This window comes from Eretmochelys imbricata, chromosome 2, assembly GCF_965152235.1.
Source record: "Eretmochelys imbricata isolate rEreImb1 chromosome 2, rEreImb1.hap1, whole genome shotgun sequence".
Lineage (NCBI taxonomy): Eukaryota > Metazoa > Chordata > Testudines > Cheloniidae > Eretmochelys > Eretmochelys imbricata.
In genome coordinates this window covers 156,382,442-156,404,411 of record NC_135573.1, presented here as the reverse complement: position 1 = coordinate 156,404,411, position 21,970 = coordinate 156,382,442, and the positions used below count along the sequence as shown (strand labels likewise).

At 38.8% G+C, this 21,970-nt stretch overlaps 1 protein-coding gene across 1 annotated transcript in view; it reads left to right on the top strand.

Annotated features, from left to right (window-relative positions):
- Positions 1–21,970, top strand: part of RECK (reversion inducing cysteine rich protein with kazal motifs) — a 136,219-nt gene that overhangs the window by 54,692 nt on the left and 59,557 nt on the right. The window contains exons 7-11 of the mRNA XM_077809194.1: positions 12,882–12,915; positions 14,611–14,808; positions 15,142–15,409; positions 18,228–18,407; positions 19,596–19,808. Of these exons, the coding sequence (XP_077665320.1) occupies positions 12,882–12,915; positions 14,611–14,808; positions 15,142–15,409; positions 18,228–18,407; positions 19,596–19,808 (893 nt within the window). The remainder of the gene's footprint in view (positions 1–12,881; positions 12,916–14,610; positions 14,809–15,141; positions 15,410–18,227; positions 18,408–19,595; positions 19,809–21,970) is intronic.

Here is a 21,970-nt window from a genome sequence, read left to right as displayed (position 1 = left end):
TGGTGGTACCATAATTTGCACAGAGACAGTTCTGTTCTCTATCCCATTCAAGAGTAGAAAATCATCCACTCAGTGACGGATACTTTTCTGTTAGATTAGAGTTAGCACTTCCTTCAGGCTTTTCATTCTCTGTGTCGTCTTCATAATGTAATCAAGAAGATGAGACACATGGTATATGTAAATCTTATATTTCTGAGGTAAGCTACCAATTTTCATGTTCTGCTTTTCTAGCCGTGTCAATGGAACCACAGTTCACTCTGCCTATTTCATTTGGCTCTTATTTCAGATTAAGGATCAGATCCTTAATTGAAACCCTATCTACCGACCCCACTCCTTCTGCCAAAAGCAGCATGGTTAATTTAAACAATAAATGCTCACCAGAAGTGGAAAAATTTCTATTCAAATTTTTATAAAAGCTCTAGGAGAGACCTGTTCCTTGAAATGGAGACAATCTTTGGTGCAAATTTAAGACAATTAAAGCCTTCTGTCTACCTTGCTTCTTAATAGTTTGATATGAAAGGTGACCTGGTTAGTTTTAGCAAGCCTGGGAAGGCTTTGGTCGCTACCAAGACACATCTACTAGTTTATGTATTGTGATCATTTAACTTTCCAGGGCTCTTGGTCTTCATTCTTTCTTCCATTAAAAGATAGGTGTTGTAAAGAACCTGTGGGGTTGGAAACAAGCCTCCCTTTTGTCCTGTCAAAATTGAAGTTCAGATTGTTTGGGTTCTCTATACAGTCTATTTCTGAAAGTATTTTTTTATTGTTCTTTTACATCATCTGGGAAAGTGAATAAGCAGTAGGCCAGAGGCGGGCAAAGTTTTTGGCCTGAACGCCGCATCAGATTTCTGAAATTGTACGGAGGGCCAGTTAGGGGTGGCTGTGCCTCCCCAAACAGCCAGGCATTGCCCCCCAGGGACCCCTGCCCCAACTGCCCCCCTGCCACCCCATCCAACCCCCACCTCTCCTTCCTGACTGCCCGCCCCCGGGACCCCTGCTCCATCCAACCACCCTTTCTCCCTGACCGCCCCGGACCCTCTGCCCCTAACTGCCTCTACTACCCCATCCAACCCCCGCCCCCCGGGACCCCTGCCCCATCCACCCCCCATGCTCCCTGTCCCCTGACTGCCCCCAGAACTCCCACTCCTGACTGCCCCCCGGGACCCCTGCCCCCATTCAACCCCCCTGTTCCCTGCCCTCTGACTGCCCCGACCGCTGTCCACACCCCTGGCCCCTGACCACCCCCCAAACTCCCCTGCCCTGTATCCAACGCGCCCCCCCCCCCGCTCCCTGCCCCCTTACCAAGCTGCCTGGAGCATTGGTGGCTGGCAGCACAGCTGCACCAGGACAAGCAGCTGTGCTGCGCAGCACAGAGCACCGGGTCAGGCCGGGCTCTGCAGCCACGCTGCCCAGAGGATTATGCCGGTGGCATGGCGAGTTAAGGCTGAGGGGGAACAGCAGGGGAGGGGCTGGGGGCGAGCCTCCCGGGCCAGGAGCTCAGGGGCAGGGCAGGACGGTCCCGCGGACTGTAGTTTGCCCACCTCTGCTCTAGGCTTTGGTGGCTGATCCTCTTTTTCCTGTACTCCATAAGGTTTAAGTGGTCTTACACCCACATCTGAAATTCTTGGTGAAGATAGTCACTAAATCCCACTAAACCCAGTACATTTACCTCCTGGCTTTCTTCTTTAACCTCACAATTTACCAACTAAATTAGATTGAGAAGGCTTTGGTTAGTAATTTGTTAGAATGAAATGGTACTACAAGTTTTATAGAGTATTTGTAGTTGGGAATATGCCTAAATGGAAATTATTTAAATTGGTTAGTCTCTACAGTCAAACTGGTTATGACCTAGCTGGTGTTTGCACAGTAAGAGCTTATTTCACCAGCTAACTATGTCCACATATGGTACACATAATACAGATGCCATGATGGTCAGTGGGGGATCTAATGCAGGACTGTAAGCACCAACCACCACATGCACTTCCCATTTGCACTGTAAGAGTAATTCCATTAGCTGTCATTCTTCATTCAAGATGCAGGTTATTCAACAATCAAAAAAAAATTGTATTCAGCACTGCAAATGCAGAAGCTTCTCTTCTGATACTGAAGGTTCCTTATGTAGACAGTGTGTTTGACACCCTAATTAGGTCGTTGCCTGCAGCTGATGAGCTCCAAAAAGAGCGAAACCAGTAGGTCCTGCAGTATGGTCCAAAAGAACTTCAAAGATCTTCTGATACCACAGAGAAATCTGAAAAATATATCTGGAGAATAAACTCTGTTTGCCTTTTCAATTATTTGTTTAACTAACTGTTATTACTTGAGGCATTTTTTGTTACTAATTTAGCCTAGCTAGCATAAAGTGGCATGTATGGCAAATCTTATTCCTCCCTGGAAGTCATTATGCTATATTGGTGATATCTTAATTGTTTGTGGAAAATACTGTATTACAAATGGAGGATTGCAACTTCACATACAGAAGAAGCAGCCAGAATAGATTCCTTTAAAACAGAGATCATACTTCTGCGATGATGTTGTTATAAATTTATATTTTGCAATCTTTGATCATTTAATGTAAAATGAGGATTTTGAAAATGGAGCACCAGATGTGCTTTTCTTTTTCCTTTCTCTATGAAATTGTTTTTTAGCCTCATTTTCCTATCTGACAGGTGATTTTGCTCTTCATATTCCTTTTTATGCTCACCTTTTTTGTCGTCTTCTTTCCCTTCCTCCCCCGCCCCCAATATCTCTGTTTTGTGACTGCAGCTTTTTGATCACTTGATACCTTACTTGTGACTAGTTAAGGTGACTGTGCCTCTAGGTATAAAATCATGGTTAGTGGCCCTTTTAAGACAAACTACAATTAAAGGCATGGTCAGCTTAATTTATAAATTATACAGTTCAGTTTATGACCATATAGCAGGTTTTAGAATCATAGCAATGTTAGGGCCGGAAGAGACTTAATCGTGTCATCTAGTCAAATCCAAAGCACCGAGACAGGATTAAGACTACCTAGACCATCTTGGATAGGTGTTTGTCTAACCTGTTATTAAAAACCTCCAGTAACAGGGATTCCACAACCTCCCTAGATAACCAGTTCCAGTGCTTAATTATCCTTATAGCTAGACAGTTTTTTCCTATCATCCCAGCTGCAAACTAAGTTGATTACCTCTTGTCCTACCCTGGGTGTACATTCAGAACAATTGATCACTGTCTTCTTTATATATTTGAAGACTGGTATCATGTTCCCCCCTCAGCCTGGTTTTCTCTAGATTGCCATCCTAACCATGTTTGTATAGCTGCATTCTATCATGTTGCCTAACTGTATCAGTGCCTTCTGGGAAACTGGCTAACCCTCAGCAGCACAGAGCTGCACCATGTGGGGTAATGCACTCTGAGATGCTCTACTATCCAGAAAGTGGAAAGGAAGGAGGACTGGCCCACTTGGTACACAGACATGATTAAGGGGTCCCGTCCGTCTTGCAAAATGAGAGTGGCAGGGGGAATGGTGTGCTGAACCAATTTCATGAAGATAACCATATTCCAGTGCAGGTCTCTTGCTGAGGAGAAATGCTGGTAGCTGTCATGGTTACTCAGAAAAAATGTGGTTGCCTTCTGTGTGATCAGAAGACACTGTCTGAGCAAACCACCCCATTAACTGAGTACAAATGGTTAAATGTTACTGTGTGGACCAGGCCTAAAAGTTGTAAAGGTCCTGTTCTCATTACAATTTTTAAATGAGTTTGCAACTAAACATTGTTTGTGTCAACACACAACATGGTCACTATTCAGTTAGTAACTATGGCTGCTAATAATGTTGCATCCTTGCCAGCAGCCTACTTGTCGCATGGTTGTCTTACTGTAATCCATCTGTAACATTGTTGCTTTATTATATGGACAGAATCTGCTAACAGTGCTTACGTGACTGGTTTGTTGATCCTTCTGCCGTCCTGCTCCCTGTACAACCAGACATCACAGAGTTTACTACCTTTGTGTATATTTTCTGGGCACGGTCCCCTTTCGGTACTATTGAATAGCTGCCCAGATTTTCCCAGTATACATTGATACAAAGATGATAAGGCAGCTTATTTGGTGTAGATGCAAAAACATAGCTGACAGATGGTTATGTTGTAGAAAAAAAGCTGATGTGTGGGTATGATTAAAACATTTATTGTAATCAGTTCAGATGATTATGACAAAATGGTCACAAAACATAATTATACTGATAGAATGGATGTGCACTAATATGGGATCTGAGTTACCCAGGAAATAATTTTCTGTAGTATCTGGCTGGTGAATCTTGCCCATATGCTCAGGGTTTAGCTGATCGCCATATTTGGGGTCGGGAAGGAATTTTCCTCCAGGGCAGATTGGAAGAGGCCCTGGAGGTTTTTCGCCTTCCTCTGTAGCATGGGGCACGGGTCACTTGCTGGAGGATTCTCTGCTCCTTGAAGTTTTTAAACCACGATTTGAGGACTTCAATAGCTCAGACATAGGTGAGAGGTTTTTCGCAGGAGTGGTGGGTGAAATTCTGTGGCCTGCATTGTGCAGGAGGTCAGACTAGATGATCATAATGGTCCCTTCTGACCTAAATAAATATGAATATATACAGAAATATGAATAATACAGTGGCTTAAATTTTCAAAAGTGACTGGTGATTTTGGGTGCCCAGTTTGAAACATGTTAGAGCCTGATTTTCTATGGGCAGGTGCTCAGCTCTTCTGAAAATCAGGTTTCCTTAAGCTGTCCAAAACTTGAGATGCCCCAAATCGCTAGTCACTCTTGAAAATGTAGACTAATGACTTCATGTTCCTGACTTTTCTGGGACAGGCCTTTCATTTCTAAATGGGACTTTCCTGTCATGGTATTGGGACTCAGAGGAGTTTGGAGGAGTTTCACCCTCTTCACAGATTTGCTAATATTTAAATGAGACCATTATATTTGAGAAGTGCAGGGGTAGTACCTAGAAGTGTGTTCCATTTTTTTTTTTAATTGAAACAAAGCTGCTGTCTTATAGCTCTAACCAAATGAGAAGAACCATATCTTTTCCAAACAAACTAACACTAAGTAGACATGTTGGAATGCTTTATCATTTCATGCCTAATTTATTTATTTATTCATATAAAATTATCAGTGCAACACAGTACTCAAGGGGGATATTAAGATGTATTAAGATTCTGAGCTGTTTCTAGAATGCTTCTTTGAAATTATTTTTAAAAAGCACAAGTTGGAGCTAGTCAAATTTTGTTAATATTTTTGACAATGTTTTTTGACAGAATCTATTTGGATTTTTGGCAAATTTTTGACTTTTTTTTTAAAAATAAATAGTTTTGGTTGTGGAAGAATCCATTTAGTTTGTTCAGCCCCACACCCACCTTTTCAGGAGGGAAAAGAAGGGTTTTTTTTTTTTGTTGTTTTTTTTTTAAAGTGTGATTTTCCCTCTCTGTCTTTTCCAGTGGCAGGAAAAAGTGAGGGAAGAACAATTAAACTGCTAAATGCTAATCTTGTTGTTTCAATTTAATTTAAAAAATTGAAAATTTTCAGGAATTAAATTTCAAATTACAAAATTTTCGAATTACAAAATGTTTGTTGAAATTTTTTTTAAAAATGTTCACTAGCTCTAACTGTAGTTTGAAAAGAGAGCATGGTGTTTTCTTTTTTTTATGCTATAAAAGCAGCCTAAGTCTCACAGAGACCATGATTTTCTACCACATTATAACACACACAGTTTTGTGGGTTTTGATAAAGGGACAAACCCTGTCCTTTTCATATCTAAAAGTGGACCATTGTGGTTCCACAACATAAGTTTGGGGAAATGGTGGGACCCTGTAGGTCCATACCCGACACTTGCTGTGGAGCACAGCTCCTTTGAGGGCTCCCTGTGTTCCACCATGCTGAAGGTGTGATGCTACTGGATCTGTGGCTATGCAGGGCAGGTGGATCTGTTGCTATGCAGATCAATTTGCTACCGCCCCTGCACCCACAGGGATGGGGAAGAGTTCCAAGGACATTTTTGCAACCTTGAGGCTTTTGTAGCAATAATAGAATTGCTCTGTTTTTACTTTGCAGCTATAGGATGATGATTCTGTCTGTAAAAAACCCTCTTGCCATGAGTTCTCTCTGTTTCCTCAGCCCAGTGGTGCAAGTACAGCAGTATGGTCCAATAGGCCATACCACTAAGATATTTATAGCCAGTACTCCATACTGGAAAGACACAGGAGGAGCAGAACGTGGGGCTGCCAGCAGTTCCTCCGGCGTGGCTGTACTGCCCCCAGCCCTTCCACGCAGCTGCGTCTCCTGTCTGGGGTCTGTATAGCCCAGCCGGAGGACAGGGCTGGGGGCGGGGTACAGCTGCACTAGAGGAGCTGCCAGCATGGGGCCTCCCAGCGTCTGCTCCTTTCGGTGCTGTGGTTCTGAAGAGCCCTGTGGTTCAGAAGTCTCCGGTGCAGTGGGAGGAGAACAGAGCCCCACCCAGAGGTAATGTGGCATGGATCAATGGGAGGGGCCGGGGAGAGCACGGGGCTCTGGGCTGGGGGTGGGGAGGGGTCATGTGGGGAGGTCACATGCCCCTCCTTTAGCTGGTGCCCCCCTTTTGTGTCACTTCCATGAGTGCAGCGTACTGGTAAGAAATGAATTCTACTTGCACCACTGCCTCAGCCCAATTGCTTGATTTGGTGAAGGGGACAGATTTGCCTCACAGGCAGGAAAGGGGTAAAATCTGAAGTGAATCAGGTGAAAAATTGCTACCCAGAGGACTGAAATGAAGATTGATGTGGCAGCAGCAATAGTTTGTGGAAAGCTCTCGGCCATCAACTGTGAAAAAAACTGTCTGAGGCACAATGAGTAATTGCTATGTACTTGGAAGTAAATATTAAAACAGTAACAGTACTAATGATGATGGGCAATCACTCGTTACCAAATATGATCATCTTCCATGGGAGTTATGGGTCCTCAGGTGGCTAATAAGGCTAATCCTTGAACCACAAGTTCTATTGCAATGTGGGCAGATGTTTTCAGGCTCAGCTGGAGGCTGTTGACCATGACTGGAAGTCAGTCTCTCCTTCCTTCTGCACCTCTTGTCCTCTTCAGCTTGTTGGCGAACAAGTTCAAAATGCAGGGACCATCATGTAGGACTTCACTCCATTTTGAGCGATCCTGGGCAAATGTCTCCCAAGTGTCAATGTCAATATTACACTTTTTTAGGTTGTCCTTCAGTAAGTCCTTATATCACTTCCGTTGTCCACCCACGTTACGGTACCCTTCTTTCAGCTGAGAGAACAGAACCTGTTTTGGGAGGCGATAGTCTGGCATCCGGACAATGTGACCAGTCCAGTGGAATTGCTGACTGATGATCATTGCCTCAATACTGGTGGTCTTTGCCTCTTCGAGGACCCTAATATTGGTGTGCCTGTCTTCCCATTTGATCTTCAGAATCTTATTAAGGCAGCGTTGATGGTGCCTCTCAAGGACTTTCAAGTGGTGTTTATAGGTTGTCCAAGTTTCGGACCCATACAATAGTGTTGGGAAAATAACGGCTTGATAAACAAGAAGCTTGGTGTCTGTTCGAAGGTCGTGATCTTCAAAAATTCTGTGCCGTAAACGAGAAAAAACTACACTGGCACAGCTCAGGCGATGTTGAATTTCTGCATCAACATCTGCCTTGGATGAAAGATGACTTCCAAGGTAGAGGAAATGATTGACATTCTCCAGTGCCACTCCATTGATTTTGATAGATGGGGCATGTAATAACTCATTTGGAGAGGGCTGATAGAGTGCTTTAGTTTTCTTGATATTAAGAGTGAGACCAAGACATGCATAAGCATTGGCAAACACATTCAAGATAGTTTGAATATCTTTCTCAGATTGGGCAAAGATGGCGTTGTCATTAGCATACTGAAGTTCCACAATAGATGTTGTGGAGATCTTACTCTTGGCTTTCAGCCTGCTAAGCTTGAACAGCTTTCTGTCCATTCTGAAAGTGATTTCAACGCCGGCTGTAAACTTCCCAGCAACTAGGTAAAGAATGACGGTTATAAAAACCGTAAACGTGGTTGGAGTGATGATACAGCCTTGTTTTACTCTTGTTTGTACTTTGAAAGTGCTGCTCAGAACAGTCACTTTCATGTTATCATGAAGCAATTTTAGGACATTTGCTGTATTTATCAGGACATCCAATCTTAGAGAGTACAGTCCAGAGGGCATGGCTATTCACTGAATCAAAGGCTTTAGTTAAATCAATAAAAGCCATGTACAGTGGTTGGTTTTGCTCCCGACACTTTTCTTGCAGCTGCTGTGTTGTGAAGAACATATCCACAGTTCCACGACATGGTCGGAAACCACTCTGTGACTCCAGTAAAATTTCTTCTGACGGGGCAGAAGGCGAGTTGCAAGGATCTGTGCCAGAACTTTGCCTACAATGACTAGGAGGGAGATATGATAATTTCCACAATCTGCTTTATCCCCTTTCTTGAAGAGGGTGACAATCTGGGCATCCCTCATTTCACTGGGTATCTCCTCCTTTATCCAGATTTTAAGAATAAGCAGGTAAAGCTGCTGAATTAGCTCTGATCCACCGTCTTTAAAGATTTCAGGAGGATCCCATCTAGACCTGCTGCCTTGTTGGTCTTCATCTGTTTGGTGGCATTGTGTACCTCAAACAAGTTAGGAGGGTCTCTGAGCTCATCCCTAAACAGTACTAAAGGTTTTTAGGGGAATAGTGGAAAAAATGAAGATAAAACTTGGATGCTTTTTTGGGGTAATGATAAAAACGTTTGTAAAGAGCTTCGATATCTACTGATGAGAATCAGTATAATAAGAGCTGGGTGGTGGTGGTATTAATCATTATTTTTTGTTTGTGGACCATTATGTTGAGCAGATAGTCTTTTGAATTATTGTGTGGTTAAGATACGTTGTTTTAGTGGTTTTTAGTAACTGTATACTTTATTGGTGTCATGAATTCTTCAGACATCAATTATCAGCCATTCTATGGATCAGAAGTCAGCAACAATGGCGACTTGTAGTTGGAATGGCTGATGAGTGACATCTCAATAACTCATGAACTTATTATAATAACCCTTTGAAGGTAGAAATGTGCTTGTCTGTTGATACAGTGGAAGATAACTGTTTTTTCTATACAATAAATACATTTTCTACCACTAACAGAGGAAGTGGACTGTCTAGTTATAAAATGTAATGTTAGAACTGTCTTCCTTAGAATCTAGCCTCTGGCTGTTAATTATCTCCTTGAGACTGAAAGTTGATCATGTCAGATAATTTATCAGTTTTATTAGAAAGTAGAAAACAGCATTTTGATACCCTGGTCAATGTGATGACTGCACCAAGGCGAGAAAGTCTGGACTTGCAGTTCAGGCCTCAACATAAAATAAACCCATATGTCAGGCAGGATTCAAACAGAAACAAGAGTGCTTGAGTGTCTTGTAACTCATACTCAATAGGAGTAAATTTCCTGCAGCTCTCAGATCAGTAAGAAACTCATTTCTCTTTTTTTTGGCTCCCAGTAGAACTATACAGTCCTTTTCCTACTGAGTTTATATCCCTGCTCTCTGATAACAAAACTTCCTGGTAGCAATTAGCCTTACAGGTGAGTGACAGTTTCTTGAGACCTATCTCTCCTCTGGTTTTCTGAACCAGGATCTTACTCCATTGGTTTGATAGGTCTCATGCAGGGTATAGCTACCCAGTGAGGTGCATTCCCTCTTATGTAATTATGGCTACACTTTAGGGAAGACCAATTTCTCATATTACTGTTGTTGTTTTTATGGCCTTCACAATATACTAGATGCTGCATAACCATGTAGGAAGATACAGCCCCTGCTCTGTAGAGCTTGCAATATAAATAGACATACAAAGGGAAAACAAAAATAAACAACCCCCTGCGCCCCCCTTCCCCGAGACCAAAAGGTGTGGGGTAGCTATGGGAAAGTATGAATGTGAAGATCATGTGGCTACTTATGACTGTCTTTAGCATGGGTGTGTTGGGGGTTGAAATGGAAGAGGAGATGGAACAAGAAAGGGAAAAAGGGAGCAGCATTAATGTTTTTCGGTTTTCTTATCTAAACATATAGAACATCATTTTACAGTATCTTCCCAAGAAAAGAAACACATGGGAACTTGGTTAGTCTCTAAGGTGCCACAAGTACTCCTTTTCTTTTTGTGACTACAGACTAACACGGCTGTTACTCTGAAACCTGACATGGGAACTTTGTACTTGATTTCACAGGGAGCAAGATTGGGACATTAATGAAGGAAAATGGTCATCTATTATGTGCCTTTATTTAATATGAATCAGTTGAAGCAAAATGTTCAAATTTCATTTCCTAGCAGTTTATTCCTCCTTCCCCAGTTTATTTCTTCTCTTCCAAGTCTTTCATTGGGATCTATGTATTTTAACCCCTATACAGCATCTAGTTTTCATTGAAGGTTCTGCTTTTTAATCAGTTCTCCAAGAATTCAAGATTCTCCCACTCTTGGGATAAGTGCACTCAGAACCTTCTGGAAAGCAGCATTTGTTGGGTCAATATCCTTCTCCACCTTCTGGAGGTGTAAAAGGCAGGGTAACCTCAAACAATCTTTCCCTGTACCTTTTAACTGTTGAAGGCCCTGTGAGCTGGGAGCCCACTCAAGCCCAAATTCTCTGCAAGTATAACTCCACTGACTTCATAACATCTTTATTTTATAAAACCAAATTCTGGGCCAGTTTAGACTTTATAGTGTCTCTAGTTTAGTTAATAAAATTTTTAATTAAAAACTATTATCTGATTTTCACAATCTAGACTGTTTTGGCCACCAAAAGCCATCAAAGTAACTTGATTGATTATAGTGATGTTGCAGCAGCAGAGGTTTGGGCGCTCACCGAGATACATCCTTTATCACTATTTTTTCCCTTTATTACAAACTTTTTTGCATGCTTTTTTTCCCTTTAAATAGTGTAGTAAGTCACTTCTGTAATATGTGTTTGGTTTTTTTTGTCTTTTTAATTGCTGGGCCTGTGCTATGGCATTTCCTTCTTAGGCTCCTTTTCCCAGAGTCAGTCTTCCTCTTTGAGTGACTTTTTTCCTAGGGTGTAAGTCTAGAGGACATGATCTTGGAGTTATTTGTTTATTTACTGTGGTAAATAATTTAATAATTTTTTCCTATCTTAGTTTGCTGAGACATAAAGAGACAAGGCTCGTCTTAAAGCTTCTGCTGAGCAAAAAATCTAGATCGATAAGATCAGGTGAAGAGTTTTAATTAAATTTGTAATTAACCAAATTAGAAACACTGAATTCAGATTTGGCCCAGCATTTAGGTTTTATAAAAAATAAGTTCCTCAAAACCTCAGATAATAAAATTGTTTCCAGTTAAATATGCTGAAGGATTTTTAAACAAACATTTTCTTGCAGTGTTTTTGTCCACACATTGTTACATTGGTGTTACAGTATGAGAGTCAGAAATGGAAAATGAATAGATTAATTTCTGTTTGACTTTTCACTGAGAGAAGTGCCAAAAGAAAATAAGTTAAATAATGAAGAAAGATTCGCAAAAAATATTTCATTTCTATCAAGCTAAGGTGGACAAAGGTCACATTAAAAGAGACTTTTATTCTGATTGATGACATTAAGCTTTTATTTCAAAGAAAATCTGCTGGCAGAAGCACATGCTTTTGTTATTGTGTTGGCATACATGATCATTAATATATGAGGATAACAAATCAGATGCTCAGAACTTTGCCTCCATGTGACGAAGAGATAGCCAAATGGTTTACATTTAGGAGTAAATTCAGTGAGATTTTTTTTTTGTGGGAACATAGGAATATGGGAATTGAAGTCACCTCACAGTTCACTGCGTCTGGTCCTGTGATTGCAGGCAACTCCATTTTACTATCCAGTTCCTAAATTTATCAAGATCAATTTTAAAACTAGGTAATTACACCCTACTGCCTAAGTAATATCAGCATCTAAATGTTCTGTACACACAGACAACTTATTCGTGTCTGTAAGAGCTGATTACTTATTCATGTCTGTAAACACAGGCTGAGGTGGCCAATATGGCTTACTGCTTTGAAGGCTGGCCTTGCAATGAGGTCAAGTGACTTTCCCCACTTGCTTATTTGGGATTAGAATACAAAATCTGCCTGCCACCTAGTTACTGGTTTTAACTAGTCAGCCATGTTATTGTCAAGTTTCTGTGTGTCCATTTTGTGTTTGCACACAAGACTTATCTTTCTCATTTTAGATGAGAAAACACTTTCTTTGTATGACCACTGAACTTCTAAAATATAATTTTCTAAAGTTTTTGGTGACAGTAATATTGTTGTTCTGTACCATAACTGTCATGTCACATGAACTTGTAAAATTTTTTTTGAATTTTTCCTGCCGTTTGTACTTGCATTTGCCTCCAAGGGGTAGGACACACTGAAGGCTCTAGCCTGCCGTTCATACTGATTCCTTATGCAGGCTAAACTCCCATGGATTTATGTGTGAATTTAAACTGCAGGATTTGTCCCTAAATTAACAGTCATTAATATGGTCTTTGTATATCCTATTCCTTGTCTTTGAGGTAGTTTATGAAGATCTTTCTGTCTAGATGATTAACCTTCCTATGTGTTCCATTAAAATATGCAAAAAGAATTTGGAATGATACATGGTCTTTTAAAATTCTTTTTATTTACCTCGTTTCCTTATTTTTTAAGCAAATATGCCCGTTTATCCATTATACACTTCTACTTCTACTGTGCTATTTAGGTACACCTTAACAGTAGAATGTTTCTTTAATGAATTCCTATTTGTTAAATAAATACTGTGTAATGTTAAGAAATTGCTCAATACTTTTATTGATATGTGAAATTCTTTTTTTTTGGTAATTGTTTTTTGTTTTGTTTGCAGAATGCTCTTTTTAGTTGCATTAACAGAAACGAGAGTAAGTATTCTCTATATAGTTAAATTTAATAATGTTTATTTTTGTCCATTTTTATTTTCCCTTCTGTATTCTCAGTATTTACACCCCTACACCTGCAAGGGATGGGGGGAAGGAGGGAGCACATGAGTAAAGTTATATGCTTAAGTGTTTGCAGGATCAGGCTTTGTGTGTATTTTTGTATATATATTTAGTTTAGATGTGAATGTGTATATCTGTTTATCGTCTCTAATTTTTTTATTACTGGGGTATTTGAACAGTTTCTTTGAAGCTTATCTGTTTCTGCTACTTTACTCCATTTTATGATTTAAAGTGAAAAATAAGTAACAGGCATAGATGAAACTTCAATCAACAAATTTACTGTCTTGCTACAAATGTCTGTATTAGTAGAAAAAGAATGGAGGGGAAGAAATGAAAAAAGTTACACACATGGAATTCTCTCTTGATAAAACATTTCCCAGGAAGTGTCTCTGTGTATTTAATAATGTGGGAAAAATATTTGATGTGAATGAGCCAGATTTATTGGATCTCTTGTTTTTTGAATTGGGATGTAACTTTTATAACTTTTATGTTGAAATGTCCCCAATTAATATTAAGTTGTTAAAGATAAGAGTGCAATAAAACCCAACTTAGTTTTCAGTTTCCAACATCTAGGTCGGTTACAGAAAAATTTATTTAGATCACTGATTGACACTTCGATAAAAACCAACCTTATTTAAAAGGAAAATGATTAATTAAACAAACAGGCATGCAATTATCTCTTATACAATACAACAATTATACTTACACTTTTTTATCTTTGAGTTTATTAATCGGTGATCAGTCCACTGACTGAAGTACAGTTTTATATTCCTGGAACCTAATGGTATCCTTTTTTGTTACTTAGAGCGTTCTTGCAATTTTGCAAAACTACTCCTTTTATAATATGTTGTAATACTAATTAACATTAAACTGCACCATAGCATAATTATAGTTCTGCCACCTCCTTATTGGCTCTTTCCATACACATTCTTTAAATTAAGATCTGGGCCAAAGTCCTTCCCATACTATCAATACAGATAGCATTTTAATAAAACATTCACAATTCTTGAAAACAATAATTAAAAAACTTGCTCAAGCTTGTTATAAACAAAGCATAACGGTAACATCTTGCTAACTTTTACTTTCCCATAAAACTTTATCTCCAATTTATCTCTAACTTTCTCACACTAGCGACTTCCGTTTTCCAGACCCCTCTACACTTAGGTCCAAAACCTAACTTCTGTTTATTTCTTAATCTAAGCTATCCTATAGGTTACAGGGGTCAGCTGCTCTCTTTAGTCCTTTGTGTGTATATTCTAATTGTACTATAATACATGTATGGTTGTATTACAAATATGTAAAAGCAAAATAACTGAAACTAAAATCTGACTGTGTCACAAAAACTCTCTCGAGCCCAAGACTAGCTGTAAGGATTTTTCCACCCTTGGTGAACCCAAAAAATATTGGCCCCTTTACCAGCCTGCAGACACACACAATTTCCATGCCTCTGATAATTATTTTAGTAGAGTTTTCAAAAATGGGGTCTTTCTTTAGAATAGTAGTATGAATATCATTCTAAGTCTTTAAGTGAATTTATTGACTGAGTACGTATGTTCTTTTTCTATATATTAGTTTCTGTGCACAGAAACACACTTTTTTTTTTTCATGTGTTTCCAGTGGGATCAGTTTGTTGCAGTTATGCAGGACATCATACAAACTGCCGGGAATATTGTCAAGCAATTTTTCGGACAGACTCTTCTCCTGGTCCTTCACAAATAAAAGCAGTTGAAAGTTACTGTGCCTCTGTTAGTCCTCAGTTAATACACTGCGTGAACAACTACACACAGTCATATCCAATGAGAAACCCTACAGATAGTAAGTAAAACATTATAAAATGTTTATAACATTCCAAAATAAAAAAATAATTGTATTGAAATGGAATATACAATACATTGTTAGATTTTGGGGTGAGTGTTATTAATTGTTATAATCTATTAATGCCATAGATCACTTCCTGCTTTTCTTCAGATGGTTCAATCTGCTAGTATTTAAAACTAAAGAAGCATCTGCTTGCTATTGTTGTTGATTTTATTTAAAATGTTTATGAACACGTTGTAATGTAAAGCAGCATGGTAAAGAATACATTTGTTGTTGTCATTAGATAGCTGCCAGTGATAGATGACAATTTTTATTCTCTTGAATATTTAGGTTTGTATTGCTGTGACAGAGCAGAAGATTATATCTGCCAAAGTGCTTGTAAAAAGATTCTAATGTCAAAGAAAACAGAACTTGAAATTGTTGATGGACTTATAGAAGGGTGTAAAACAATGCCTCTGCCTCAAGATCCACTCTGGCAGTGTTTTCTTGAGAGTTCAAGGTCTGTTCATCCTGGAGTCACTGTGCATCCTCCTCCTTCAACAGGCCTTGATGGGGCTAAATTGCATTGCTGTTCTAAAGCAAACACTTCCACATGTAGGTCAGTAGCCTTTTTGTTACTCCTCCTTCGTTAGAAACAATTAATAGTGAAAATGCTCCAGAAGCTGCCCAGGTAACAGATGTTCTCATTCAAGTGTCAAATTGGGGTGGTTTGTAGAAACTCAGCAAATTGGCTCCTCTCCATGGTGTCCGTCATCTTGTGCTCCAGTTTTAACTTTCATGAAACAATATCTTTCAGGCTAGAGCTACTCCTTTCATCTTAGGTGAGTACCAACCAAATTTTGGAGAAACACCCAATGAATATGCTGTATCCATGCTTGCTGAGTGCAGTGGCAGATATTGGGGCAGGATGAAGTGGGGCATTTAGTTGCTGATAAGAATTAATGGGGGAAGAATAGCTTAAAGCTTCAACTACATATATTTTTCCAATTTGACCCACCACAAATATATGCTTGAAAAACTTGCCAATATGGCCTTCACCAGCAAAAGCTGTGTAGTGATTCTGAATTAGAACTGAGCAAACAGTTCATAACATATAATGTATTCTAATGGCATGAGTTTTTTCTAGTCTCATATGTCCATGCACCATTTAATGCTTAAATAATTAATTTTTAATTATTAACATGTTCTTATGTTCTTAAAATGATTCATGAATTGAATCAATTAAACATAACTGTTGTGTAGTTTGTGACATAGGTTACCTAAATTATTGTACAAATTATGTAGTAATTTATAACAATCCCAGTTTACCCCATTGGAGAGCTAAATCATCCAGTAAGATTACAGAAACAATACTATATAACCTAAGCAACTATCAGTAGTGTCAGTTGTGAATTTTACCATCATTAACAATTTGAAATTTGCTTGTGGCAGATATTCTGGCTAAAAAATCTGTTTTGTAAACATTTGCAATAATAAAGATTAAGTGTGTTAATGTGCACAGAAAGCAGATCCCAAATGGTTGCAGTAAAATGAAAATTCACTTTTGAATTCAATATATATTTTGAGATTTTTTTTTTGTCTACTTGCTTGGATCTTCTCTAAATGTTCCATTCCCTTTTCCCTCTGTATTTGATTCTCATCTGTTATTTTATTAAATTTGGTTAAAACTGTAGGTATAGCAGGTCAAGGTTTCAATAATAACCCACTATTTCTTTCAAAATTAAACGCTTGCCTCCAAAGCCGCTTAATTTACTGGTGTAAAATCTAAGCTCAGCAAGAGATTACCCATTTGCAAATTTTATGAGCAAAACTGATTTGGACATTTAGAAGATTTTTTGCATGTATTTAATAAAAAAACCACAAAAAAACACCAACAACTTTTCGCCGGTATCTGTTTTGGGGTTTTTTGGAATTCATATGATTCAGAAACACCTTCAGTGCTATAAATGAGTTTAGCCTTAGTGTTTTCACTTTATTTTAACATGTGTTTGGGAGAAGACTCAAATACCTGAAAGATACTATGCCTATGGCTAATTTTATGATTTTTCATAGGCTTTCAGGCTATGATAATGTTAAAAGAACATTATTAAGGTTGCAGAGTCAAGCAGTCAAAAGTTAGGAAATGCTAGAAATAAGGTTGCTTGTACAACCTTAAGTTTTGTATGTAAGAGGATGCTCTGTGGGGATGGTGCATGCACAGTCTGGTCGGCACTAGAAATGTAAAACACTTGAGCATGTTCTGTCAGCAATTTTAGCTGATAAAACCGAAGAAATCTACTGAGCATGTGCAAACTGTAATTTTTTTTCAATGGCTTGTAACTTTGCAAAATTTGGGTGAATTTTCACGGAGATGGCAAAATACACAACCCTGATAGAAAGGTCACCTCTCTAGCCAAATTTCAAGTCCCTGCTCCAAAGCATGCAGGCGCTAGAGCTGTTCACAAAAAAAGGTCACCAGAGTTTAACATGGGTAGAACAATGTGTTCCCCCTCCTCTCAATCTCGTTTTCTGAACAGCTAAACTGTTTTGACTGAAATTTTCTAAAAAAAAAATTCTGCCTGAGGGAGACCTAAAATATGTAAAATTTCATCCCAAATGGATATGTTTGGCAAAGTTATAAGCAACTGAAAACAGGATCTTATAGTGGGAGGTATGTCCTGGAATTATGCAATGCTGCTTCTCCTCCAAGATAGAACAATACAGTGCAGAACAATCAATATGGTATCTTTTGTTATTTACTTAATTTGATGATAAATTCTCAATTTATTTTAGTCTGCCTTCAGTTTTTCAATATGCCGCAGATTTTTATATTTCAATGTGAATTGTATTGCAGTCATCTGGGAGGGGAAGCTGGAGGTCTTGACAGCTGGATAAGGGACAACTGTAGTGTTTGCCACCCAGGATGTGTGTAAAATGGTGTGGGTATTTTTGGACCATGAAAACAGCTGGACTGGGGGAAGACAGACATCTTCTCTTGCTCCCCATTTTGGACACAAGTGTATATAATCTGAAATTGAGCAATGGGATTAGACATTTTCCCCTCCTTATTGCCATCTGAGTTACCACCCACAGAAATGAGTGGGGCGATTCTCACCTCAGAGTTACTGTTTCAGGCTCTCTGCAAACTTCAGTAGGTATCTTTGTATTGGTTGTACCCACTTCACATTTTGACATTTCCTTCACAAGCATCACAGCTAGAGGGTTACTTTGCTATTTAAATGAAAGCTCCTCACTTTGGAGAACACCTGAATGGTCTGTCTGCAGCCACATATTGGGCCCAATCTTGCAAACTGTCTGGATGTCAAAAACTTCAGTGAGAATTTTGAAGGATGTGGGCTTTCATGATGAGGACCTGTAGTTTCTTTTTGTATGGTACAAGACTTCTGAAAAATTGCTTTTATTTTAATGTTTTTCAGGGAGTTGTGCACTAAACTTTATAGCACAAGCTGGGGCAATACACAGAGTTGGCAAGAATTTGATCGCATTTGTGAGTACAGCCCAGTTGAAGTTTCCATGTTGACCTGTTTAGCAGACGTTCGAGAACCTTGTCAGCTGGGCTGTAGAAATCTCACTTACTGCACTAATTTTAATAACAGGTAGGATAAATGCATTAAATATTTCATAAAGGAATTCCTGTGTGTTGAGTAAATGTTTTTCAGATTTGTATTCTGCATGTTGTAGGGTTTTTTTCCCAAAGATTGTTTTGTAATCAGATAGTGACTTTTTATTTAATTATTAAAGTAAAATATTTTTAGAACGGCTCTTGAGAAAGTGTTTAATTTTGCAACATAAAGCACACTTCAGAAAGACATACTCAATGCTATCATGATGCGGCTGATTGGAATAAAAGTTCATGTCTATAGTAAAATCTTGCTACTCGTTAGTAAAATGTTTTCCCAACTGTTCATTGTACAGACAAATAGACGTTGCTTGCTCATTGTTGTTTTGTTTTAGATATGTGTCTAGTTCTAGATAAGTATCTATTTCTACACATAAGAATACAGTTTCCACAAATGTTCTTAAAATTGCTGTGCCATTTATGAAACAAAACCTGGACTTTTTTATTATTTTCATGTTTTTCTTTAGTTTGAAATATTTCAGAGACCAAATTGTCAATTTATAAATAAACCTTCAGTTCTTAAAAGCAAAAAAGCTGGGTTATCTTAAATACTGTATACTGTATATTGCAAAATGTAGCCAAAATGCATAGTTTTTCATGTTACATTTTAAAATTTTCCTGAGAGAGCGTTAGAATGTCTCATAATGATCTCTTCTTTTTCAGAATTCTTATTCTTTCAGAAATATAAAAATCAGAGTTGTATTCAGGCAGCTTTTTAAAAAAGAATTTGAATTTTCCCAGCAGATTGTGATGGTGGTAAATATGCTCTGAAAGAATACGAATGTATACATTTTTAACCTTGTCCCTTATTTAGTTTTAATATATGTGTAAAAATAAGGTACAAGGTCACTAATGAATATATCAACAATTTTAAATGTGTATATGAAAGTCTGTCACTGAATTAGATCCCTCCAACTTTGTCTAGGAATTACGGATAATGATATAGACACAACAGGTGAAATCGTTTGAACACTTTATTTTCTCATTTTTATTACTTTTAAGGTAGCTTCTTAAAATTATGTTTAAAAATCATTTCCTTTCAGGCGTTCACAATTGTCTTTTATACCACTAATGACACATAGCATAGGGTTGTAGAATTTGTTGTATAAAGTAAATTTATTTTTCCCTGCTGTATAAAGATGCTATATTAACTTTTTCCTTTAAGACCAACAGAACTTTTTAGAAGCTGCAATGCTCAGTCAGATCAAGGAGCCATGAATGACATGAAGCTTTGGGAGAAAGGAAGTATTAAGATGCCATTTATAAACATTCCTGTTCTTGACATTAAAAAATGCCAACCAGAAACATGGAAGGCAATTGCTTGCTCACTGCAGATTAAACCTTGTCATAGTAAATCTAGAGGAAGTATTATCTGCAAGTAAGTACATTCATAAGTCTTTTTTACTTCAGTAGTTTTTCAGTTTACATATAAACCAAAACCACAATCTACTATAGTACTGGGTTTGACTTGTGTTAGAAAAGGCAAACACAGAAGGAATGTGATATTGAATAGTTGATGTACTTCCAGTAAAGTCAATGGGAGTTGAAAGTCCTAAGCCCTTACTTGAATAGGGTGTAGAAAAGAATCTCTCCATGTTTCTATTATAAAGATCATTTTTCAGGTTTTTACATCCTGCTTTACCTATATAAATAGACAAGACAGAGGTTGGAAGGGCAATCAGTGGTGCAGAAGAGACTTGTACAAGGTCACACAGCATATCAGTGTAACAATTGTCTTCTGATTCTCAGGAAAGTGTACTTTCCACTAGACCATTCTGCCTCTCCTAGACAGACTAAATTATATATATTATATATAACCGTGTCTCTGCAAGACTACTGCCTATCTGGTTTTTCTTGATCCCTGCAGTGCTTGAATTGGGGGAGAGTGGAAACTCTTCATCTCCTACCTGAGTTGCATTCAGTACAGTTATATATTCTCTCTTTTTTTAGTGATGTGATCATCCTCTTTCCCCTTTCCTGGTGTGGGGGTTTGCAGTCAAATGTAGGACAAGTAACAAAGCATAATTTACTAATCTTCAAATTCAATTTTTCCCCCATTCTTTTATTTGATTCTCGGTCTCCTTTCATCTCCCACTGTCTTTTAAATACATAACATTTTCTTCCTCTTCTTTTTCCATTGTTTTCTTTCCCCTTTTATTGTTTTCCTGTCCTCTTTTTCTGTCCCCTGCTTTCTCTCCAACATAATCTTTTTTTTCTCTGTCATTAGCTTCCTTATTTCCCCACGTATACGAATAACTTTTCAGTTTTCTTAATCGCTCTTGAGGGAGCACAGTTTGTATTTTCCGGCTGGTATTGGCTTCTGGATCCTCTGTGGATGCTTTCTGGGTGGTATCACCAATGGGTACCATAATTCCCACACAAATGGTGCTGGATGAGTCGTCTTGTCCTAGTTCTCACCCTTTCCAATCATTAGGAGTGAAAGTGAGAAGTGGGCCACATCAATAGTAAAGGGGGGGAAAAACCCGCCTCTGACAGGAGCAGCAAAGGAAGACACAACCATTCTTTTTGAGCTCCACGTGCATGCTAAGTATGTGGAGGGTTGTGACACTCTTCTCAGAGCACCCAGAACCATAAGCCATTGTGTTACCTCTCTGCAGCAGCAAGAGTGAGTTTTTCTGGGGCTTAAACTATGTGTCCGCTCCTTGCCACACCAGTCTGTCCATCTCACCAGCAAACCAGTGAACAGGTTCCCGAGTTTCCCAGTCCCTCTCACTGAACACTCACAGAAATTAAGTTTTCTGCCCCCAAGGAGACAGTGCACATGCTCACCTGTTGGATTAGCTGAGGACTTACACTTTACTTCATTATAACAGCACTGAGATGATTTATAGTAAAACTAAGAGTAAATGTATTAATAAAGAACATAGATGTAAGTGATACTAAGCAAAGTAAAGGAGACAGGTATGGTTACAAACAAAACAAAATAAAACACACTTTCTAGTGTTTACGCCGTAACTTTAGCAAGTTACAACTTGGTTTAATCAGCTTTCTCACTTACTTCAAGACACTGGCATCATCATCCTTTGGGTAGGAGAATTGAGCGGTCACAGAATGAGAGGATGTTGGCTCTTTGTCCTCTAAGTGATGGATTACTAGAAAGTTTTTTTCCTCCCCTTGTATTTTCCAAAGTCTATAGTCTTTGTCTAAAGAGCCAAGACTTCCTGGGGTTCAGAGTCTGGTGCTTCCCCTGGTATGCTCATCCAGGCGTTTCCTCCAGCTGCTGTTAGCCTAATTGCTTTTTTCCTTATATGTAAATGTACTTTCTTTGTTCTCTGCCTGTAATGCCTGTAAATCCACACTCTTCTTCAAGTGATTGCACATGTCCATTCCACTGTAAATGTTTGTGTGCGTCAGTGCACAGTTGTCAGAGAGTTTTTACTCTTAGCATTATCCATCGGTGGCCTCAGCGCCCTCTGCTGTCTCATGCACATCACACAGAAATAGAAGGCCAAGGTACCCTACGCCTGCTTAGTTCCTTCCTACTGCCTGTGATAATTGTTGGAGCTCCCTGTCCTTCTG